The sequence below is a fragment of the Garra rufa genome, chromosome 23 (genome assembly GCF_049309525.1).
Source record: "Garra rufa chromosome 23, GarRuf1.0, whole genome shotgun sequence".
NCBI lineage: Eukaryota > Metazoa > Chordata > Actinopteri > Cypriniformes > Cyprinidae > Garra > Garra rufa.
The window spans coordinates 38769312-38788905 of NC_133383.1; the positions used below are offsets into that span (position 1 = coordinate 38769312).

General features: G+C 35.7%; 1 protein-coding gene across 7 annotated transcripts in view; it reads left to right on the top strand.

Annotated features, from left to right (window-relative positions):
- Window positions 1-19594, top strand: part of tjp2a (tight junction protein 2a (zona occludens 2)) — a 55686-nt gene that overhangs the window by 28048 nt on the left and 8044 nt on the right. For 4 of the 7 annotated variants that reach the window (XM_073829038.1, XM_073829032.1, XM_073829036.1 and 1 more), the window contains 15 exons: window positions 876-1000; window positions 2951-3053; window positions 5004-5724; window positions 5811-5914; window positions 7411-7564; window positions 8371-8482; window positions 10090-10211; window positions 12133-12250; window positions 13253-13403; window positions 13503-13611; window positions 16730-16949; window positions 17128-17312; window positions 17747-17842; window positions 18289-18368; window positions 18453-18663. In XM_073829038.1, coding sequence (XP_073685139.1) covers window positions 876-1000; window positions 2951-3053; window positions 5004-5724; window positions 5811-5914; window positions 7411-7564; window positions 8371-8482; window positions 10090-10211; window positions 12133-12250; window positions 13253-13403; window positions 13503-13611; window positions 16730-16949; window positions 17128-17312; window positions 17747-17842; window positions 18289-18368; window positions 18453-18663 — 2611 coding nt within the window. The remainder of the gene's footprint in view (window positions 1-875; window positions 1001-2950; window positions 3054-5003; window positions 5725-5810; window positions 5915-7410; window positions 7565-8370; window positions 8483-10089; window positions 10212-12132; window positions 12251-13252; window positions 13404-13502; window positions 13612-16729; window positions 16950-17127; window positions 17313-17746; window positions 17843-18288; window positions 18369-18452; window positions 18664-19594) is intronic. The other 3 variants (XM_073829033.1, XM_073829037.1, XM_073829035.1) reach the window with 1 other exon arrangement.

Below are 19594 nucleotides of genomic sequence, written 5' to 3' on the forward strand. Positions count from 1 at the left end.
TTCAGTCAAAGGTTCTTTAAAGAACCATTTTTATAATCTGAAGAACCTTATTTGCCACAGAGAACCTTTTGTGAAAGTTCTTCAGATGTTAAGGTTCTTTATGGAACCATTTAGACAAAAAAGGCTCTTCTATGGCATCTTCTAAGCACCTTTATGTTTAAGAGTGTAGACTGTTTAGGAGCATTAATGTTTATTGCATATCTATGCATTTATGCACTAAAGTAAAGAATTACAAGCATAATGCTATAATAATAAAGGCAAAAAGTGTCCCAACCACTTTTTAAAACTAAGTTACACCACTAAATGTACTGTTCCTGCTTATTGGTTTCTCATTGACAAGTCTTTACATTCTTTTATAGTTCTCTTTTTTTTTTGTTAATTTCTGTACCTCTAGCATTAGATCTGTTGTTCAATCTGAAGAGTGCAGATGCAGATACACTACTGTTCAAAGGCTTGGTGTCAGTAAGATACATATATTTAAAAGAAATGAATGCTTTTGTTTAACGGGGATGCATTCAGTCTATCAAAAGTGACAGTAAAGACTTTTGCATTGTTGGTGAGCATTAGAGACAGCTTTTCAAAGCATTAAAAAAACTTTTACTTTTGAACAGTAGGGCACTGTAGTGTCATATATCTTCCACCCTTGCTGGCTGTCATCAGAAAATATATCAATATCACATCTTTGTGAACTGTCACACACATGCTTTTAATGTTTGTCTTGATGATATAACCTTTAAATCTAAAGGAAGGAAAATGTAATTCCAGGGTATCTTATTAATTAGTTATTGCTCCCTGTACATCTACATGAATTTAATGTTTTACTGTTGTAAATTAATAACTATGGATTCATGCATGAATTCTTTGCCTTGATATAGGACTCCAAAATGGGCTTCGGCCTTGCTGTGTCTGGAGGGCGGGACAACCCGAACGAAGAAAATGGAGAAACGTCAATTGTCGTATCTGATGTGCTGCAAGGGGGTCCTGCAGATGGCTTTCTATTGTAAGTTATGAAACAACATAACAACTGTTCTGAAATATTCTAACTATTCATAAACTATTCTCTATTCTACCCTTTAAGACTTGCACTGATTCATTTTCAAACTGCTTGTTTTCTTAAAATAAAAAACTAACACTAGCTTCTCTATTCTTTTTGCTTTCTATTTATTTGTTTTCATTTTATTTATTATATAATTAACAAAAAAAAAACTTGCTACATGTTCAATCATAGCACTTGCATAACATTGCTCTCTTGTTGATTTTGATTGCTTCCATTGTCCTCATTTGTAAGTCGCTTTGGATAAAAGTGTCTTCTAAATGGCTAAATGTGAAACTCATCCCAGTGGATTTTAAAATGATTTGTAATCCTAAAGTGCTATTTAAAGGATTGCTTCACTCCAGAATAAAACTGTCATGTCATTTAAGATGTTCATGTCTGTCGTTCCTCAGTCGAAAAGAAATACGAATTTTGAGGAAAACATTCCAGGATTTTTCTCCATATAGTGGACTTCAATGGGTATCAACGGGTTGAAGGTCCAAAATGCAGTTTAAATGCAGCTTCAAAGGGCTCTACACAATCCCAGCCGAAGAATAAAGGTCTTATCTAAAAAGGGTCTTATACGAAACAGATATTTTTAACCACAAATGCTTGTCTTGCACTAGTTTGAAAGGTCACTCGTAATGTAGGCAGAAGCACCGACCCAGTGTATACAAAGTGAACGTGCAAAGAAAGTCAAATGCTCTTTACAAAACAATGTTGGATGATTTTGAGGTTGGAAGAGAAAATGAGACTGAGTTTTTTGCGCTACTCTACCTTTTTGAACCGAAGTACACAGATGATATTTATATTTTAATTTGAGAAAGTTGAAGTCCACTACATGGAGAAAAATCCTGGAATGTTTTCCTCAAAAACCTTACTTTCTTTTCGACTGAAGAAAGAAAGACATGAACATCTTGAATGACGTAAGAATGAATAAATTAGCAGGAAATGTTTATTCTTTAGTGAAATAATCCTTTAAAGTGGAAAAGCTGTTGTAGGGTTGTCTCGAAACCAACATTTTTGAAGTATATACCAATACCAATGAAATTTTATAATTCCCAATACCATGCCAATTTTTTGATAAATATATAAATAATATATTTTTATAAATTCAGTATATACATTATTGATATTATATAATGATTATATTATACAAAAATTGTCATCAACATTTTTTTATGAAAATATTAATAATAACAAATTAAAACAATGATATGTAATACATACCATTGTTTTAATTTGTTATTATTAATATTTTACTATGAATATTATACTATGTATCCTTCATATATTTCAAAATATTTTACACCGTAAACAGTCAGTAATAAAGAAGCAAGAAACTAGTTACAAATAAACAACAGATATCAACAAATAACAAATAAACCTAAATATCAACAATACAATTTTGTTCCCCTTTTATTCCATTGCATTGATAGTGTTGGTAGACGACAAATAAAATGCAATTATTCAAGATTTTATGCGTTATTCACATTTTAATATGTGATGCGATCTAGGAAAACCCAGCCTTTTTAGGTTTGGATACCATATGAAAGCTGGGTTCATTATTATTTTGTCCATAGCTTGAATGTAACAAAAGTCATGGCTATCTTAAGTTGGCTGATTGCTATGATTTTCAGTAATGGAATTTTGAGGAAAAAGTGGTTAAAAATGAGACTGTTTTTACTTTTACATCAAATCGACATTTTTCTGCACTGAACAAGTGAATTTTGCCAAGATATTTTCAGAGATGATAGACAAGATGTTATGAAATAATAACTTAATGAAAACCTAATTTAAATTAATTTAAATGTCCCAGTGCAATATCCGACAGGTTTTCCCAGATCGCATCACATATAGACTTTTTTTTTTTTTTAAGTGTAGCGACTATCTAACAGTGTTTATGATGTTGTACAGTGAAAGTGACAGAGTGATCCAGGTCAACAATGTGCCCATGGACGGTGTCCAACACGCCTTCGCAGTGCAGACTCTCCGCAAATGCGGCAAAGTAGCCAAAATCGTGAGTGCAAACTTTTGAATTATTTATCATTTCAGTTTCATTTCAAACTTAATACTGTGTTGTTACCTGAATGGTCCACAGCGGTGTGTTTTTAGTTTAGTGATAGTTGTTCATGAGTCCCTTGTTTGTCCTGAACAGTTAAACTGCCCACTGTTCTTTAGAATAATTCTTCAGGTCCCACAAATTCTTTTTTTTTTTTTTTAGCATTTTTGTGTATTTGAACCCTTTCCAACAATGACTGTATGATTTTGAGATCCATCTTTGAGATCCACCAAAAAAACATAAGATGAAATATACTATAAGTAACCAAGTTTATCAAAAATAGCAAAATATATTTTAGGCCTTTTTTTATATTGTATATTTTTAAGTTTTTTTTTTTTTTTTATATTTATTAATATAATATGGGTCATAAATTTACCTTTACCTTGACAGTTCCACAAAAATAAATATTTTCTGGGTAAAAAATATTTTGAATATAAGCTAAACATAATAGTAAAATATATTTTAGGCCTTTTTTATTATTCTGAAGTATTTTTTTTTTTTATATGTATTAATAAATTATGGGTTATAAATTTACCTTTACCTACACAATTCCACAAAAATATATATTTTCTGGGCGAAAAATATTTTCAATATAAGCTAAACAGTATGGCTTTATATATTTTATATATAACTGTATAAATATATATTTTGATCAACAATATATTAAAAGCCCAAAAACATAAAATGAAATATATTATAGGTACCAAAAATATGATATTTAGGCAAAATAAGAAAAATGTACACATCTTCATTCTGTTCAAAAGTTTTCACCCCCCGGCTCTTAATGCATCGTTTTTCCTTCTGGAGCATCAGTGAGTGTTTGAGCCTTCTGTAATAGTTGCATATGAGTCCTTCAGTTGTCCTCAGTGTGGAAAGATGGATCTCAAAATCATACAGTCACTGTTGGAAACGGCTCAAATACACAAAAATGTCATAATTAGTCATAAATTACTTATTTATATACATTTCCCTCTTGAGCTGATTCACAACAACTATTTGTGAGGAACTACAGTTAAAGTCAACAGTTTACATCTTTTCAGAATCTGCAAAATATTCCCTTACATAAAGCATAAAACAAAGGATTCTAATTAGAATTATTTTCTATCATATTTTGGAAGCGTTACTTGGATTCCATTAGGAATTGTCTTACAGGACAAGACATAAATGTCCTGTAGGATCATTTCTACATGATTTTAATCTGATTCAATTTTATCTTGAATCTTTAAAAAAAAATTTGAATACTACTTTTTCATTGTATCTATTACTAACTAATAGTTTTTGCAGTTTACTTAAACTCACCTTGATGTACTTTGTTCAGTTGCATAACCTACATTAGTGCACAGCATTAGTGCAAACATTTCTAAGGAACTGATGAGATTGATGAAACAAAAGACATTTCAAAAGTATTTTAACTCTTTGCCTGGCAGCATTTAAAAAAAAAAAAAGGTTGCCAGAAACTGCCAGCTGTTTTAGAATCACACAATATGTAGATATTTTGATCAACAATATATTAAAAGCCCAAAAACATAAAATGAAATATATTATAGGTACCAAAAATATGATATTTAGGCAAAATAAGAAAAATGTACACATCTTCATTCTGTTCAAAAGTTTTCACCCCCCGGCTCTTAATGCATCGTTTTTCCTTCTGGAGCATCAGTGAGTGTTTGAGCCTTCTGTAATAGTTGCATATGAGTCCTTCAGCTGTCCTCAGTGTGGAAAGATGGATCTCAAAATCATACAGTCACTGTTGGAAAGAGTTCAAATACACAAAAATGTGGAACCTGAAAATTTACTTTATTTATTTCAATTTAATAAAGATTTTTTTGTTGACCATGTTTGTAATTCACTGGCACTTGAAATCAGAAATGTATAAATGAGTGATTTTGTTTTTGTCCCCTTTATCAGACGGTAAAGAGAGCAAGAAAAATTCCCATCAGCATGATAAAAAGGGCCCCGTCCCCAGATGACCGCGTCTTTAGTGGCGACTACAACGATGACTACGACTATGACCACGACCGTCGCAGCGTCTACAGCGGCCGCAGCTACCCCGATCGAGATGCGAGTTTGGAGCGGGGCCGCGGCTACGCAGACGACCGTGAACGTGACTATGACCGTCGCGGGAGAAGCATGGAGCGTGGAGTGAGCCCCAACAGACAGTGCAAACGAGACGGCAGCCGAGGCCGAATGCTAGACCACGAGCGTAGCCCCGACCGCCGATACCGAAGTGACCACAACCTGGATCGTGACCACAGTCCGGACCGCCGCTACCGAAGCGAACGCACTCTGGACCGCGACTACAGTCCAGAACGACGCTTTCGCAGCGAGCACAACCTGGACAGAGAGCGGAGTCCAGACAGACGGTACCGCAGCGACCGTACACTGGACAAATCACATAGTCCCGATAGGCATTACAGGCCTGAACCGGCTCCAGGCTACAGCAAAGAAAATTTAGCTGGTGACTACGATCGCAGAAGGTTCGAACCACGCCAGGAGGAACCCATGAAGAGGAGTGGCAGTCGAGACCGGCTGGATCGCTCGCCTTCACCTCCGCCGCCACCACCACACCGACACGAACCCTTGGAGAAGCCGCTTAATGTTACTCTACTAAAGAACCGGCCCAATGATGGTAGATATACACTGCCTTAGTTTATCTGTGTCCAGTTTCAACCTTCAGCCAAACCTCTAACATGATGTTTTCTCATATCTTTCTAGAATATGGCCTTCGTCTTGGCAGTCAGTTGTTTATCAAAGAGATGACGAGCACTGGCCTGGCATCCAAAGAAGGCAAACTACAGGAAGGCGACATAATTCTAAAAGTATGTCTCTGGAACATCATCTCTTTTTTTTATCATGTTTTTGCTCACCAAGCAACTTTTTAATGCTTAGCAAGGCTGGATTTATTTCATTAAAATACAGTCAAATCAGTAATGTTGTGAAATATTATTTCAATTTAAAATGGCAATTTTTTTGTCAGTATTTTATTATCTAAATCCTGTGATCAAAGCTGAATTTACAGCATTATTACTATCACATGATCCTTCAGAAATCATTCTAAAATGCTGATTTGCTGCTCAAGAAACATATCTGATTATCATCAGTGTTGAGTGTTCTTTGTGGAAATCATGATGCATTGTTTTGATTATTTTAAAAGTTCAAAAAGAGCAGCATTTATTTGAAATGGAAATGTCTTTTCTGCCACTTTTGATCAATTTAATGCATCCTTTTTTTTACAGTTGATGTCAAAAGTTTACATACACCTTGCAGAATCTGCAATATGTTAATAATTTTACCAAAATAAGAGGAATCATACAAAATGCATGCTATTTTTTTTATCTAGTGCTGACCTGAATAAGATATTTCATATAAGACACTTACATATAGTCCATAAGAGAAAATAATAGTTGAATTGATAAAAATGACCCGTTCAAAAGTAAACAAACACTTGATTCTTAATACTGTGTTGTTACCTGAATGATCCACAGCTGTGTTTTTAGTTTAGTGATAGTTGTTCATGAGTCCCTTGTTTGTCCTGAACAGTTAAACTGCCTGCTGTTCTTCAAAAAAATCTTTCAGGTCCCACAAATTCTTTGGTTTTTTAGCATTTTTGTTTATTTGAACCCTTTCCAACAACGAGTATATAATTGTAAGATCCATGTTTTCACACAGAGGTTAACTGAGGGGCTCATATGTATAAAGTATAAATCAATAAAGTACAATGAGAAAATTTTTAAATCCTTCAGGTGCCAAAAATTGTTTGGTTTTTCAGCATTTTTGTGCATTTGAACCCTTTCCAACAATGACTGTATGATTTTGAGGACAACTGAGGGACTCATATGCAACTATTACAGAAGGTTCAAACGCTCACTGATTCTTCAGAAGGAAACACAATGCATTAAGAGCCAGCGGGTGAAAACTTTTGGAATTTAAAGATCAGGGTAAATTTAACTTATTTTGTCTTGTGGAGAACATGCAAGTATCCTATAGCTTTTGAAGGGCAGTACTAAATGAAACAAATATGATATTTAGACAAAAAAAAAAATGTAGGCTACACATCTTCATTCTTTTCAAAAGTTTTCACCCCCGGATGTTAATACATGTTTTTTTTTCTTCTGGAGCATCAGTGAGTGTTTGAACCTTCTGTAAAAGTTGCATATATGAGTCCCTCAGTTGTCCTCAAAATCATACAGTCATTGTTGGAAAGGGTTCAAATGCACAAAAATGCTGAAAAACCAAACAATTTTTGGCACCTGAAGGATTTAAATTTTTTCTCATTGTACTTTGTTATTGATTTATTCTTATTTTTGTGTGTCAGATTAACGGTACAGTCACAGAGAATCTGTCTCTGGGGGACGCAGGGAAGCTGATTGAGAAGTCTCGTGGGAAACTGCAGCTGATGGTGCAGAGAGATCGCAGTCAGGTGCTCATCCGAGTCCCACCCATGGCAGACAGCGACTCGGAAATGGATGGTAAGTGGATCAAAACAACACAGTAGCAGATGAACAGGCACAATATTTCTGATTGAATTAAAGCTCACTTTGAATGTCCTTAAAAACAGCTTTCATTTTGCCAAGGGCCAGTGGTCATGAGTCATGATTTGCTGTTTGTTGTTAGTGTTGGTTTAGGGGAGGGACATTCCCATTATAATGGGCATTTGATTAAACAAACATTTGTGTACGCAGTTTCTATTTATCTCAATGTTTCAGAACTTTTATATATTTTTTCACTGTATTGCTTCAGTACTTTTAAATCTTCGCATATAGATATTTTCTCAGTTAAAGTGTTTAATAAACAATAATTAATTGATTTTTGTTTGATTATGTGACATATGTATAGTGATTGTTGCATGATGTTGTGAGGTATTTAGCGATACCCAGCCTTAATCTCTAGGTGACCGCTGATCTCTTGCCTTTTGTTGAACTGTTGTACTGTCACTGGATTGGAGAAAAAAGGCTTTTGGTTTTGGAAGGATTACATAAACCCTACCCATAATCCAAAGCTTATGAAAAATGTCATTTTATAAACTCTGGTGAGACTTGTCCCATGTTTTGGAAGTTGTGTTTTTTACATCACATCATGTAACATGTAAGAATGAAGGAAATCAAATCTGGTTTTGATTAAGAGCCTGATTTGTATTTCTCAGGTTTAGGGATTTGAACCTCTACGACTAAATATGTGTGAGACTTTGGTGTATAACCCATCATGCACCGGTTTTGTTCTGTGGACATGGATGCTTCAAAGCAAGTGTGATGATGATATGTACTGTGTGTTACAGATATCTCAGAGATCGAGTCGTACCGCTCCTATTCTCCTCAGGAGGAACGGAGGGGTCATCACTCTGACCTCTCCTCACACTCCTCTAATGAGAGACTGCAGGACAAAAACAGGTAATGCACTGCCGTACCCTAAGAATTCAGCCTTCTGCACTGCAAAGATTGGCTTATCTTACATAGTATTTTGTCTGGTTTCTAGTCAAAATATCTAACAGTTCTTAAATTAAGATGCATTTACTAGATAAGCAAAAAGATTATTTAGTCTTGTTTTAATCAAAATGCACTTAATTAAATTTTTTCAACAAATAAAACAGACCTACAACACACTCATTTTACAGACAAATGAATATTAAAATATGAGCAAAGAAAAAACGACAATGGCAATAGGTGCCACTTTAATATATTTAATGATAATGATCATGAATGATAATGAACTTAAATCTTATTAGAATTACGGTTTTTTTTACTCTTCTTTGAATCTCTGTGTATCACAATAATCCATTGTGTCATCATGGTAGGTATGTGACAAGACACTTACCTCACAAACGAGACATGAGACTCAAATAATGAAATATATAGGGAAACAGTATTTTATTCAACTACAAAATGCAAAAAAAAAATGTAGGTGCATTTTGATATGAAATTGTACTTTATGAAATTAAACTATTTTAATGAATTATGTGCAGTAATAAACATGTAAACTGAAGCTGCATGATTCTGGATAAATTAAAAAAACAATTTTCTTTTATAAATTGCAGATCAGGATTCTGAAGAAAAAAAGGATTAGAAATCTAAACAAAATTACATAATTTAGTGGTGGTTCAGACAAAATGTTCATTGCTTAAGTTTATATTCGAACAAAATTCTCAATTAATAAAGACTTGTTTCACTACCTGAAAGAAAGTAGCAACTTAAGTAGCACAGGTATATTTGTAGCAATAGCCAAAGATACAATGTATGGGTCAAAATGATTGTTATTTTCTTTTATGCCAAAATTCATTAAGACATTATGTAAAGATCAAATTCCATGAAAATATTTTGTTAATTTCCTACCATAAATATATCAAAACTTAATTTCTGATTAGTAATATGCACTGCCAAGAACTTCATTTGGACACATTTAAAGGTGATTTTCTCAATATTTAGATTATTATTATTTTTTTTTTTTTTTTTTTCCGAATTGTTCAAATATTGTCCAATGCTAACAAACCATACGTCAATGGAAAGCTTATTGATTACAATCTTATGACTGGTTTTGTGGTCCAGGGTCACATATGTATTGCTTATTGTTACTTCACTTTAGTTAATACATTAACTAATAGGACCTTATTATGGAAAGTTACTAAGTAGCTAGTTAATTAGCTGTTAGTGAGTAACTAGCTTCACAAGTTAAATTTTTATTTTTGTACTATTTAAACTACAGTCAACTAGTGATTCTAAGTGACTAGCAAAAAGTACCCACATTAGCCAAATTAACATTTTAGAGGGTTATAACTTTCATATGATATAATTTAGTTCATAATCAGAGCATAACACAATGAGGTACAACTAATAAAACTAGAAACGGCTGAATTTATGATATAACTTAATCAGAAATCTAATAGGAAAGAAGCAGAAGCATGAAATGATTTTTTTTTTTTTTTCCAAATAAACTGACAATGCATTCAACAGAAATGTTTCGTAAACCAGTGTAAAGGTCGTAAGTCATTTTCTTCTGTTAGCAGAGATGAGCCTCCTAACAGACTGGCTAAAATGGGGGCAATGCCGACTCCATTCAGAGCAGCGCCGGTGGAGCTCCCACCTCCACCTGTGGAGAAAGACGAGCCTCGCAGCGAGTCTCCAGGTACCGCAATTCAGTTATTTAAAGAAGTAGTTCACTTTTAGAACCAAAATTTACGGATAATATACTCACCCCTTGTCATCCAAGGTGTTCATGACTTTCTTACTTCAGTCGTAAAGAAATGTAGCCTGGCGAGCCAGACTTACATCAAGATGTTTAGTCTGGAAACTCTCCATAGACGCGGCTTACTCCGAGGGGCGGGATAAACGGTTGTCTCTCAAAATCCCTATGCACGCAATAGGATAGCGCTTCAACCAATCAGAGCAACGAAGAAGGTGACGTAGTCTAAGCTTTTTCCGTATCCAGTCGGCAAAACTCCAAACACATCTTCCTTTTTTAAAAATGACTTAAGTGCCGTTCTTTGCTCGTTTCTTAAAGAAAAACTTAACTCCAAGTCCTCCAGAGTCGCGGCCAAAGCCGATTCGAAAGACCGCTGTTCGACAGCTGCAGCCGCCATTCTTTGTTTTTCAAGTGGCAGCCGTCGCAACTCTGTCGTCATATGTTAAGCCCGCCCCGCCTACTCTATACGCGTTGTGATTGGCCTGACCCAATTTGGGTTTTTGCAGCTGGAAGGTCTATTGAGAGTGTCTAGACCCACCTGGCTGCAAAATAATTTTTGCTGCCGCTAGGGTGCGTCTAGATTTCTAGGCTAAAAGAAATGGTGTTTTTTGAGTAAAACATTTCAGGATTTCTCTCCATAAAATGGACTTCTATGGTGCCCTCGAGTTTGAACTTCCAAAATGCAGTTTAAATTCAGCTTCAAAGGGCTCTAAGGGCCTGTCCACACGGAGACGCGTTTCGCTGTATACGTATACATTTTTTATTGTATTGGCGTTTCATCCACACAGATCCGGCGTTTTAGGAGACTGAATCCGCTATTTTTTGAAACCGGGTCCCAAAGTGGATAAATCTGAAAACGACACCCTCGCGGTTTCGTGTGTACAGCCAATCCGTATATTTTGTGAAACGATGATGTCATCACATCACGTGTCGGCTGCGTCACACGTAACAGCAACAACAATAATGGCGGACTACATGATTGCGTTCGTGTTGCTACTAAGCCTACTAGCTTTATTACAGCAAAATCTATTGCTTCTATGCAACTGTTATGAGCAACAAGCGATAATGTTCGCCATCTTCGTCTTCTTCTTCTTAGTTCGTATACAGCGCGCAAGGTTATGCGCATGCTCAAAGTCTTCTTCTCCGTGTATAGTGTATCTCTATGGCAGAATTACAGCACGCCATACTGGTCTGGCATATATACTACATCGTTTTCAGTGGTTTCGTGTTTACGGAATTTTTTTTTTAGAACGAGGGAAAAAAATTATCGGATAGGGAACGCACCGGCTTCGTGTGGACGGGGTCTAAATGATCACAGCCGAGGAAGAGGGGTCTTATCTAGCAAAACGATCTGTTATTTTCTAAATACATTTACAATTTATATACTTTTTAATCTCAAATGCTTGTCTTGCCGAGCTGGACAAGATGAGCATTTGAGGTTAAATAGTATATAAATTAAATTTTATTATATAAATTAAGTATATAAATTCAAAATAACAGATCGTTTTGCTAGATAAGACCCCTCTTCCTCGGCTGGGATCATTTAGAGCCATTAGAAGCTGCATTTAAACTGCATTTCAAGTTCAAACTTGGGGGCACCATTGAAGTCCACTATATGAAGGGAAATCCTGAAATGTTTGCTTCAGAAAACATAATTTCCTTATGACTGAAGAAAAAAAAGACATGAACATCTTGGATGACAAGGGGGTGAGTACATTTTCTGTAAATTTTTGTTCTGAAAGTGAACTACTCCTTTAATGCAATACTTCAAGAATTTCTAGATCTCCTGACAGTGGTCATTGTCCTGATGTAGAATCAGAAGAATAGAAGAAACGCATGATGAGAATGTGTGTTGTTTTTTCAGTTCCAGTTCCTGTTCCTGTTCCTGTGGTAAATGCTGCTCCAAAAAGTGTTCCAGTAAAAGCCAAACCTCTGCCAAAGGTTCCCCTCCGGCCCAGTCTGGAAGACCAGGAAATATATGGGTTTGTACTGGATTGACTGTTGGCTTTTGACTTTGAATTTTAAGATAAAATGAAAGCTGTCCATTTTGTTTATTTAATTTGGTCTATAGTGAAGTGGTCATAAGTGACCCTGGACCGAAAAAACAGTCTTAATTAGCACAGGTATATTTGTAGCAATAGCCAAAAATGCATTGTATAGGTCAAAACGAAAAAAAATTATTTTATGCCAAAAATCATTAGGATATTAAATAAAGATCATGTTCCATTAAGATATTTTGTACATTTCCAACCATAAATATATCAAAATGTAATTTTTGATTAGTAATATGCATTGCTAAGAAGTTCATTTGAACAACTTTAAAGGCAATTTTCTCAATATTTTAATTGATTTTTTTTATTGATTTTTTTTGCACCCTCAGATTCCAGATTTTCAAATAGTTGTATCTCAGCCAAATATTGTCATATCCTAACAAAGCGTATTGGAGATCTTATTTATTTAGCTTATGGATGTTTAAAAATGTAAAAAATTACCCTCATGACTGGTTTTGTGGTCTGGGGTCACGTATTTGCTAAAGGGATATTGAAGATTGGCATGCAGTTTCTTTCTGACATACTTCAAATCATTCTCAAATAACTGAACAAAATTGGCCAACATTGGCCTATTAAATTTTAGCAGCCATTTTTGATTTAAAGGGATTCACCCAAAAATGAAGATTTTGTCGTCATTTACTCGCCCTTGTGTCTTTCCAAACTTGTATAACTTAATTTCTTCTGTGGAATATAAAAGATGTTTTGGAGAATTTTGGTCACCAAAAACTGTTTGATTGCCAAAATTCTTCATACCATGCTTCTTTTATGTTCTGCAGAAGAAATGAATGAATACAGGTTTGAAACATCATGAAGGTGAGTAAATGAAGACAGAGTTATTCCTTCAAATCCCCTTTTTTCCATGTGCTAAGATCCTGATTATTGCTACTTACTGTTATATTTGATTCTAACATTCCAATTTTTGGTCTCCCACAGCCCCAACACTGTGATGGTGCGCTTCCAGAAGGGCGATAGTGTTGGCCTGCGTCTTGCTGGAGGAAATGACGTTGGCATTTTCATTGCAGGCGTTCAGGACGACAGTCCTGCTGAAATAGAGGGACTCCGCACCGGAGACCAGATCGTGAAGGTGCAACATCTGGCTCTGCATTTTAATACTTCATGCCTTTATCTGTCATACATTTTCATACTTTGTCAAATGGTAATTTGTGTTTTCCTTTCCCTGAAGGTGAATAATATGGATTTCAGAGGAATGGTCCGGGAAGATGCAGTCCTGTATTTACTGGAGATTCCCAAAGGAGAGGATGTGACCATCCTAGCTCAAACCAAACCTGATGGTACTTTAAAACACCCCTCTGTAGTCAAATACATGTTTACAATATACAATAGTAAAATATATGCTACCATTCAAAAGTTTAAAGTCAAGTGACATTAAAAACCAGTGATGGGAATAAGGGCAATATTAATAGATGGCATTACTAACGGCATTACTTTTTTCAGTAACGAGTAATCAATCGATTTACTGTTTCCCCCGCATTGCATTATTCTTCTGAGGTAAATTATGGTTTATTCCTCTCAGCACGTCTTCTTCAAAAAACAAAAAGTAGCCAAAAATGAACTTGATGAATGTTCACGTTTGTTTATAGGGGTACCTACATGTTTGCGCGTCTCATATGGATGTTTAACATTTGAAAAGCGGAGCCGCTCGTGGGCGTTTACATAATGAGTTTAGACAGGAAAAACTGGAGCTCGCGTTGGTATCATACAGATTACTTTATTAGAGAATATTTGTTTTAGACTTACTTTATTTAAAAGTAGCAACCAATTTCAGCAACCATTTTAGTTAGGTTTAGTTTTAGTATATCTTCTCAAGGGACAATACTTTAGAAATGAAACTTGGATATATTTGAGTAGTCAATGTGCAGCTTGTATAGCAGTATAGATTTACTGTCCTCTGAAAATATCTCAACATACAGCCATTATTGTCAAAAGAGCAGGCAACAAAAGTGAGTTCACCATGCAAAGCCACATGTCCCATTCATCATGTTTGTTTTTGACTGCTTTGTCAGGACCATACATAGTTGTGTATCTTGTATTAGAGCAGTTAAAATTAGGTGCTTTAAAGGGATAGTTCACCCAAAAATGAAAATTTGATGTTTATCTGCTTACCCCCAATGCATCCAAGATGTAGGTGACTTTGTTTCCTCAGAAAAACACAAACCAAGATTTTTAATGAAAACCGGTGCATTCTGCCAGCCTTATCATGGATGTGGATGGGCACCAAACCTTTAAAAGTAAACAAAAACATGCACAGACAAATCCAAATTACACCCTGTGGCTCGTGATGATACATTGATGTCCTAAGACACGAAACAATCGGTTTTTGTGAGAAACTGAACAGTATTTATATAATTTTTTACCTTTGATACACAGCCACGTCCATCTGTCCTGATCACGAGTTTGGCATCAGTCACGTCACATGTGCACGCGCTCTGTCGTAGAATACGCAAACACCGTAAGGGGAAATCAGTGAAAAGTCCCGGATGAGTTTGCGCAAGCAAACATAATCTTTTAGCTTTAAATCGGTTTGAACAACCAGGATACGCGCAAGTAATTACCATTTTGAATAGCCGCTATACCCACAATCTCTGTGCACTGTGTAAACAATGAGTGTCGTATTCATGCGACAGATCGCTTCCGGCGTTTGCGTATTCTACGCCAGAAGCGCGTGCACATGTGACGTGACTGATGCCAAACTCGTGCTCAGGAGAGATGGACGTGGCTGTGTATCAAAGGTAAAAAATGATATAAATACTGTTCAGTTTCTCGCAAAAACCGATCATTTCGTGTCTTAGGACATCAATGTATCATCATGAGCCACAGGGTGTAATTTGGATTTGTCTGTGCATGTTTTTGTTTACTTTTCAAGGTTTGGTGCCCATCCACGTCCATGATAAGGCTGGCAGACTGCACCGGTTTTCATTAAAAATCTTCGTTTGTGTTTTTCTGAGGAAACAAAGTCACCTACATCTTGGATGCATTGGTTTTTGGGTGAACTATCCCTTTAAGTACAATTCTCTCAGTGGCAACTGGATGTTCAACATGGCATCTCAGCAAAGATTTGAGAATTAGAATTGTTGCTCTCCACAAAGATGGCTAAGGCTATTAGAGGTTCAGTAACACCCTGAAACTGAGTTACACTACAGTGGTCAGAGTCATACAGCGGTTTTCCAAGATGGGTTCCATTCAGAACAGAACTGGTAAGGGTCGATCAACGAAGTTGAGCACTCGTTCTGTGCGTCAGGTGCAGAACCTGGCTTTAAAAAACAGATGCATGAGTGCTGCCAGCATTGCTTTAAAGGTTGCAGAAGTAGAAGGTCAGCTTGTCAGTACTCAGACCATACACCACACACTGCAACAAGTCGGTTTGCATAGGCGTCATCCCAGAAGGAAGCATCATCTGAAGCCGGCTCACAAGAAAGCCCACAAACAGTTTGCTGAAGACAACCTGTCCAAGAGCATGAATTACTGGAACCATGTCCTGATGAGACTATAAGATAAACTTTTTTGGCTCATATGGTGTTCAGCATGTGTGGCGATGCCCTGGAGAGGAGTACCAAGAAAATTGTGCCTACAGTCAAGCATGGTGGTGGTAGCATCATGGTCTGGGGCTGCATGAGTGCTGCTAGTAATTTACAGGGGACAATAAATCTATGCTGCTACACAAGCTGCACATTGACTAGTCTAAAATATATCCAAGTGTCGTTTCTATAGTATTGTCCCCTCAGAAGATATACTAAAATGGTTGCTAAAATACGAGGGGTGTACTCACTTTTTTTGTGACATACTGTATTTCTCGTCTGTAAAGTAGGTATTCATTGGGATTTAGGTTGTTTTATTTACTTGTCTGTGAAGAGAGCTGACTGAATCCAAGACAGCAGAGCTCACACCCTGTTTATTTTCTTTATTTTACAAAAGTACACTCTTTGCAGTTTCAAACGATACCTTATTCTTATCTGTAAGATGTTTTTCATGTCCGTGGGTTGAAGCGACCCCAGTAATGTGATATTTAGCCTTGAAGGTGTATTTTGCATTGTCCCAAAAATGTTTTATTCATTTAACATATTTAATATTAGGGGGTGTAAAAGTTATTTGACATTTTAACTTAACACAATAGTTACTGTCCTTGGTACTTTTATGATGATTTAGTGCAGTTACTATTTAAGAAGTATATAAGAAGTAACTAGTAACTATAACTAATTCCTTTTTTAAAGGAACATGCCCAACACTGCTAAAGAAAGGAGTAATTTACCATCACATTAATCAATTACATTTTAAAATATTATTCAAATATAAAATCTTTATTTTAAATTGTTCCTAAATGTATTTTTGTGATTGACTGTTATAGTTCTGTGCAACAGAAGGACTGTGAATAACTCATTTGTTTTATTTTAGTGTATAAAGACATCCTGGCGTCTGGACGAGGTGATAACTTCTTCATCAGGACTCATTTTGAATATGAGAAAGAGCTTCCACAGAGCTTGACCTTCTCCAGAGGAGAGATATTCAAAGTGGTTGACACCCTGTATGACGGAAAGCTGGGTAACTGGCTCGCTATCCGCATGGACAAAGACAATCAGCTCTTGGAGAAAGGCATCATACCTAGCAAGAGCAGGTGAGAATGTATAATTTTACCTGAAATACACATCGGCTTAAAAACTCTTAGTTTTACTGTATGTATTCAGTTTTACTAGGAGGAAAACTTTGATTGACCCTCTAAAATGACTTTTGCTGACATTATCTAGTCTGCCATTTCATGTTGACATTCATGTTATTTATTTGCATGCTATCAGAGCGGAGCAGATGGCAAATGTTCAGAATGCACAGAAAGGCGCTGGCAATGACAGAGGAGATTTCTGGAGGCTGAGAGGTCAAAGAGCAGCCAAGAAAAAAGACCTTCGCAAGAGCAGAGAGGATCTAAGTGCTACACCCGTCACTACACGCTTCCCAGCCTACGAGAGAGTGGTGCTGCGGGAAGGTACACCCATCATGCTTTGCTTTACCTAATATGCATTTCGGTTTAAAAACTTGAGTTGTTTTTTCAAATAATAAATGAAAAAAATAAGCATTTTTAAAAATCCTTTAAAAAATTAGGTTTTTATTTTTAGTGCTATTTCACTGGAGGCACTAAAACCTATAAGAGCTGGTGTCTGTAATATGCTTTTAATTAATTTATTCATGTATTTTATTTATAAATATTTACATTTTATGTTTATAAATGTATTTTTAAAATTATTTAATAGTATTTTGTTTAATCTTATTATTTGTATTAATAATTTAGTTATTTGAGACCAATAATGTGTTTTGTTTGTAATTGCATTTCAATGTTTGTTTGTTTTTTATATTTTAGTTAAGAAACTTAACATGTTTATGTACTAAGGTCTTTTATCTTTGTCTCTCTCCCCTTTCCAGCTGGGTTTAGAAGGCCTGTTGTAATATTCGGCCCTATTTCAGATGCGGCCAATGAAAAACTTGGCAATGAACTTCCAGATGAGTTTGTCATAGCAAGTAAGCCATTCACATCTTTTATTAAAGAGTTCTTTATATGTGACCCTGGACCAAAAAAACAGTCATAAGGGTCAATTTTCTTCATCTAAAAGCTGAATAAATAAACTTCCATTGATGTATGGTTTGTTAGGATAGTATAATATTTATAATACAACCATTTTTTAATCTGGAATCTGAGGGTGCAAAAAAAATCTAAATATTGAGAAAATTGCCTTTGAAGTTGTCCAAATGAAGTTCTTAGCAATGCATATTACTAATTAAAAAGAAGTTTTGATATTTTCATGGTAGGAAATTTACTAAATATCTTCATGGAACTTTTACTACTTTTGGCTGTTGCTACAAATATACCTACTAATGACTGGTTTTGTGGTCCAGAGTCACATATGTATTAATGTGTAGATATGGATGAAGTGTTTGATCTGTGTTTTTTTTTTTTTCCATAACAGAGACAGAACCTAAAGACGCGGGCTCAGAGAAGTCGTCTGGTGTTGTGAGACTCAATACTATTCGTCAGATCATCGAGCAGGTAAACATCCCACAGTCGCCTTTCTGAATGTGTGTGCATAACACAAATTCATCAGGATTTAAGTAATTATTTTTTTGTTCCTAGGATCTACATGCACTGCTTGACGTCACCCCAAAGGCTGTAGACACCCTAAACTACACCCAGTGGTATCCCATCGTCATATTCCTCAACCCCGATAGTAAGCAGGGGGTGAAGACCATGAGAAACCGCCTGGTTCCCGGCTCCAACCGCAGCTCTCGCAAACTTTACGAACAAGCAGTTAAACTGAGGAAAACCTGCTCACACCTGTTCACTGGTTAGTCCGATGAGCCATTTTTTTATTTAATTTTTTTTTTAGAAAATGTCAAAATAAGGCCCTATGAAATAGGGCTGGGCGGTATTTTGTACAGAATATCAATATATTCCTTATTATCGATATGGTATGAGGCAATATCGTTTAGATCGATATACAGTGATATGAGCGCATAAAAAAAAAATAGCAGTTCTGTATGATTTCCTCAGTGCATAACTTGTTTCACAGGTATGTTCTCCATCTGTAAATGTCAGAAAGTAGAAAGTTTTTTATTTTCATATTTAGTTTAGTGAATTTAACATATCCTTTAAAAAACATAATTTTACTTTTTAGATTGTAATATTACAATGCTAAAATGTAATGTAATTTTAACCCTTTTTTGCACGTAATATATACCATAGCCTACATGGTTACATTCACTATTTTTATTTTATTTTTTGCATACTATTTTGATGATTCAGTTAAATTAGCGATTAATTTAAATCTATTAAATAATTTTAAGAAAGGTTAGGGCAGCATTAAATGTTTTATTTTTCCCAAATTGCAAGGTTTTTTCAATTTATTTATTAATTGATTGATTTTTCATTATTCCATGGAATGTCTGGATACTGGATTCTGATTGGCTGGCAGGTGTGCAGTAAAACCGTTTAATGCACAGATAGTTCCAAGTCAGTTTAATCACCGTTCTATATTAATGCGCTGCTTTAATTGATGCACGCAAAAGCACAGAGAGAGAGAGAGAGAGAGGTCGGAGATCGCATTGTGCTGCGCACATACATAAACTTCTTGTCAGCGTTTGCCTGCGATCCTTATTAAAATAGCCTAGATACTAGATCGCTACATTATATTCGTCAGCAAATGGGGTGGTAAAGCTGCTGTTTTTGAATGAATTGTTGTTTGTAGAGAGAGACGCACAGCATGCAGGCAGGTAACG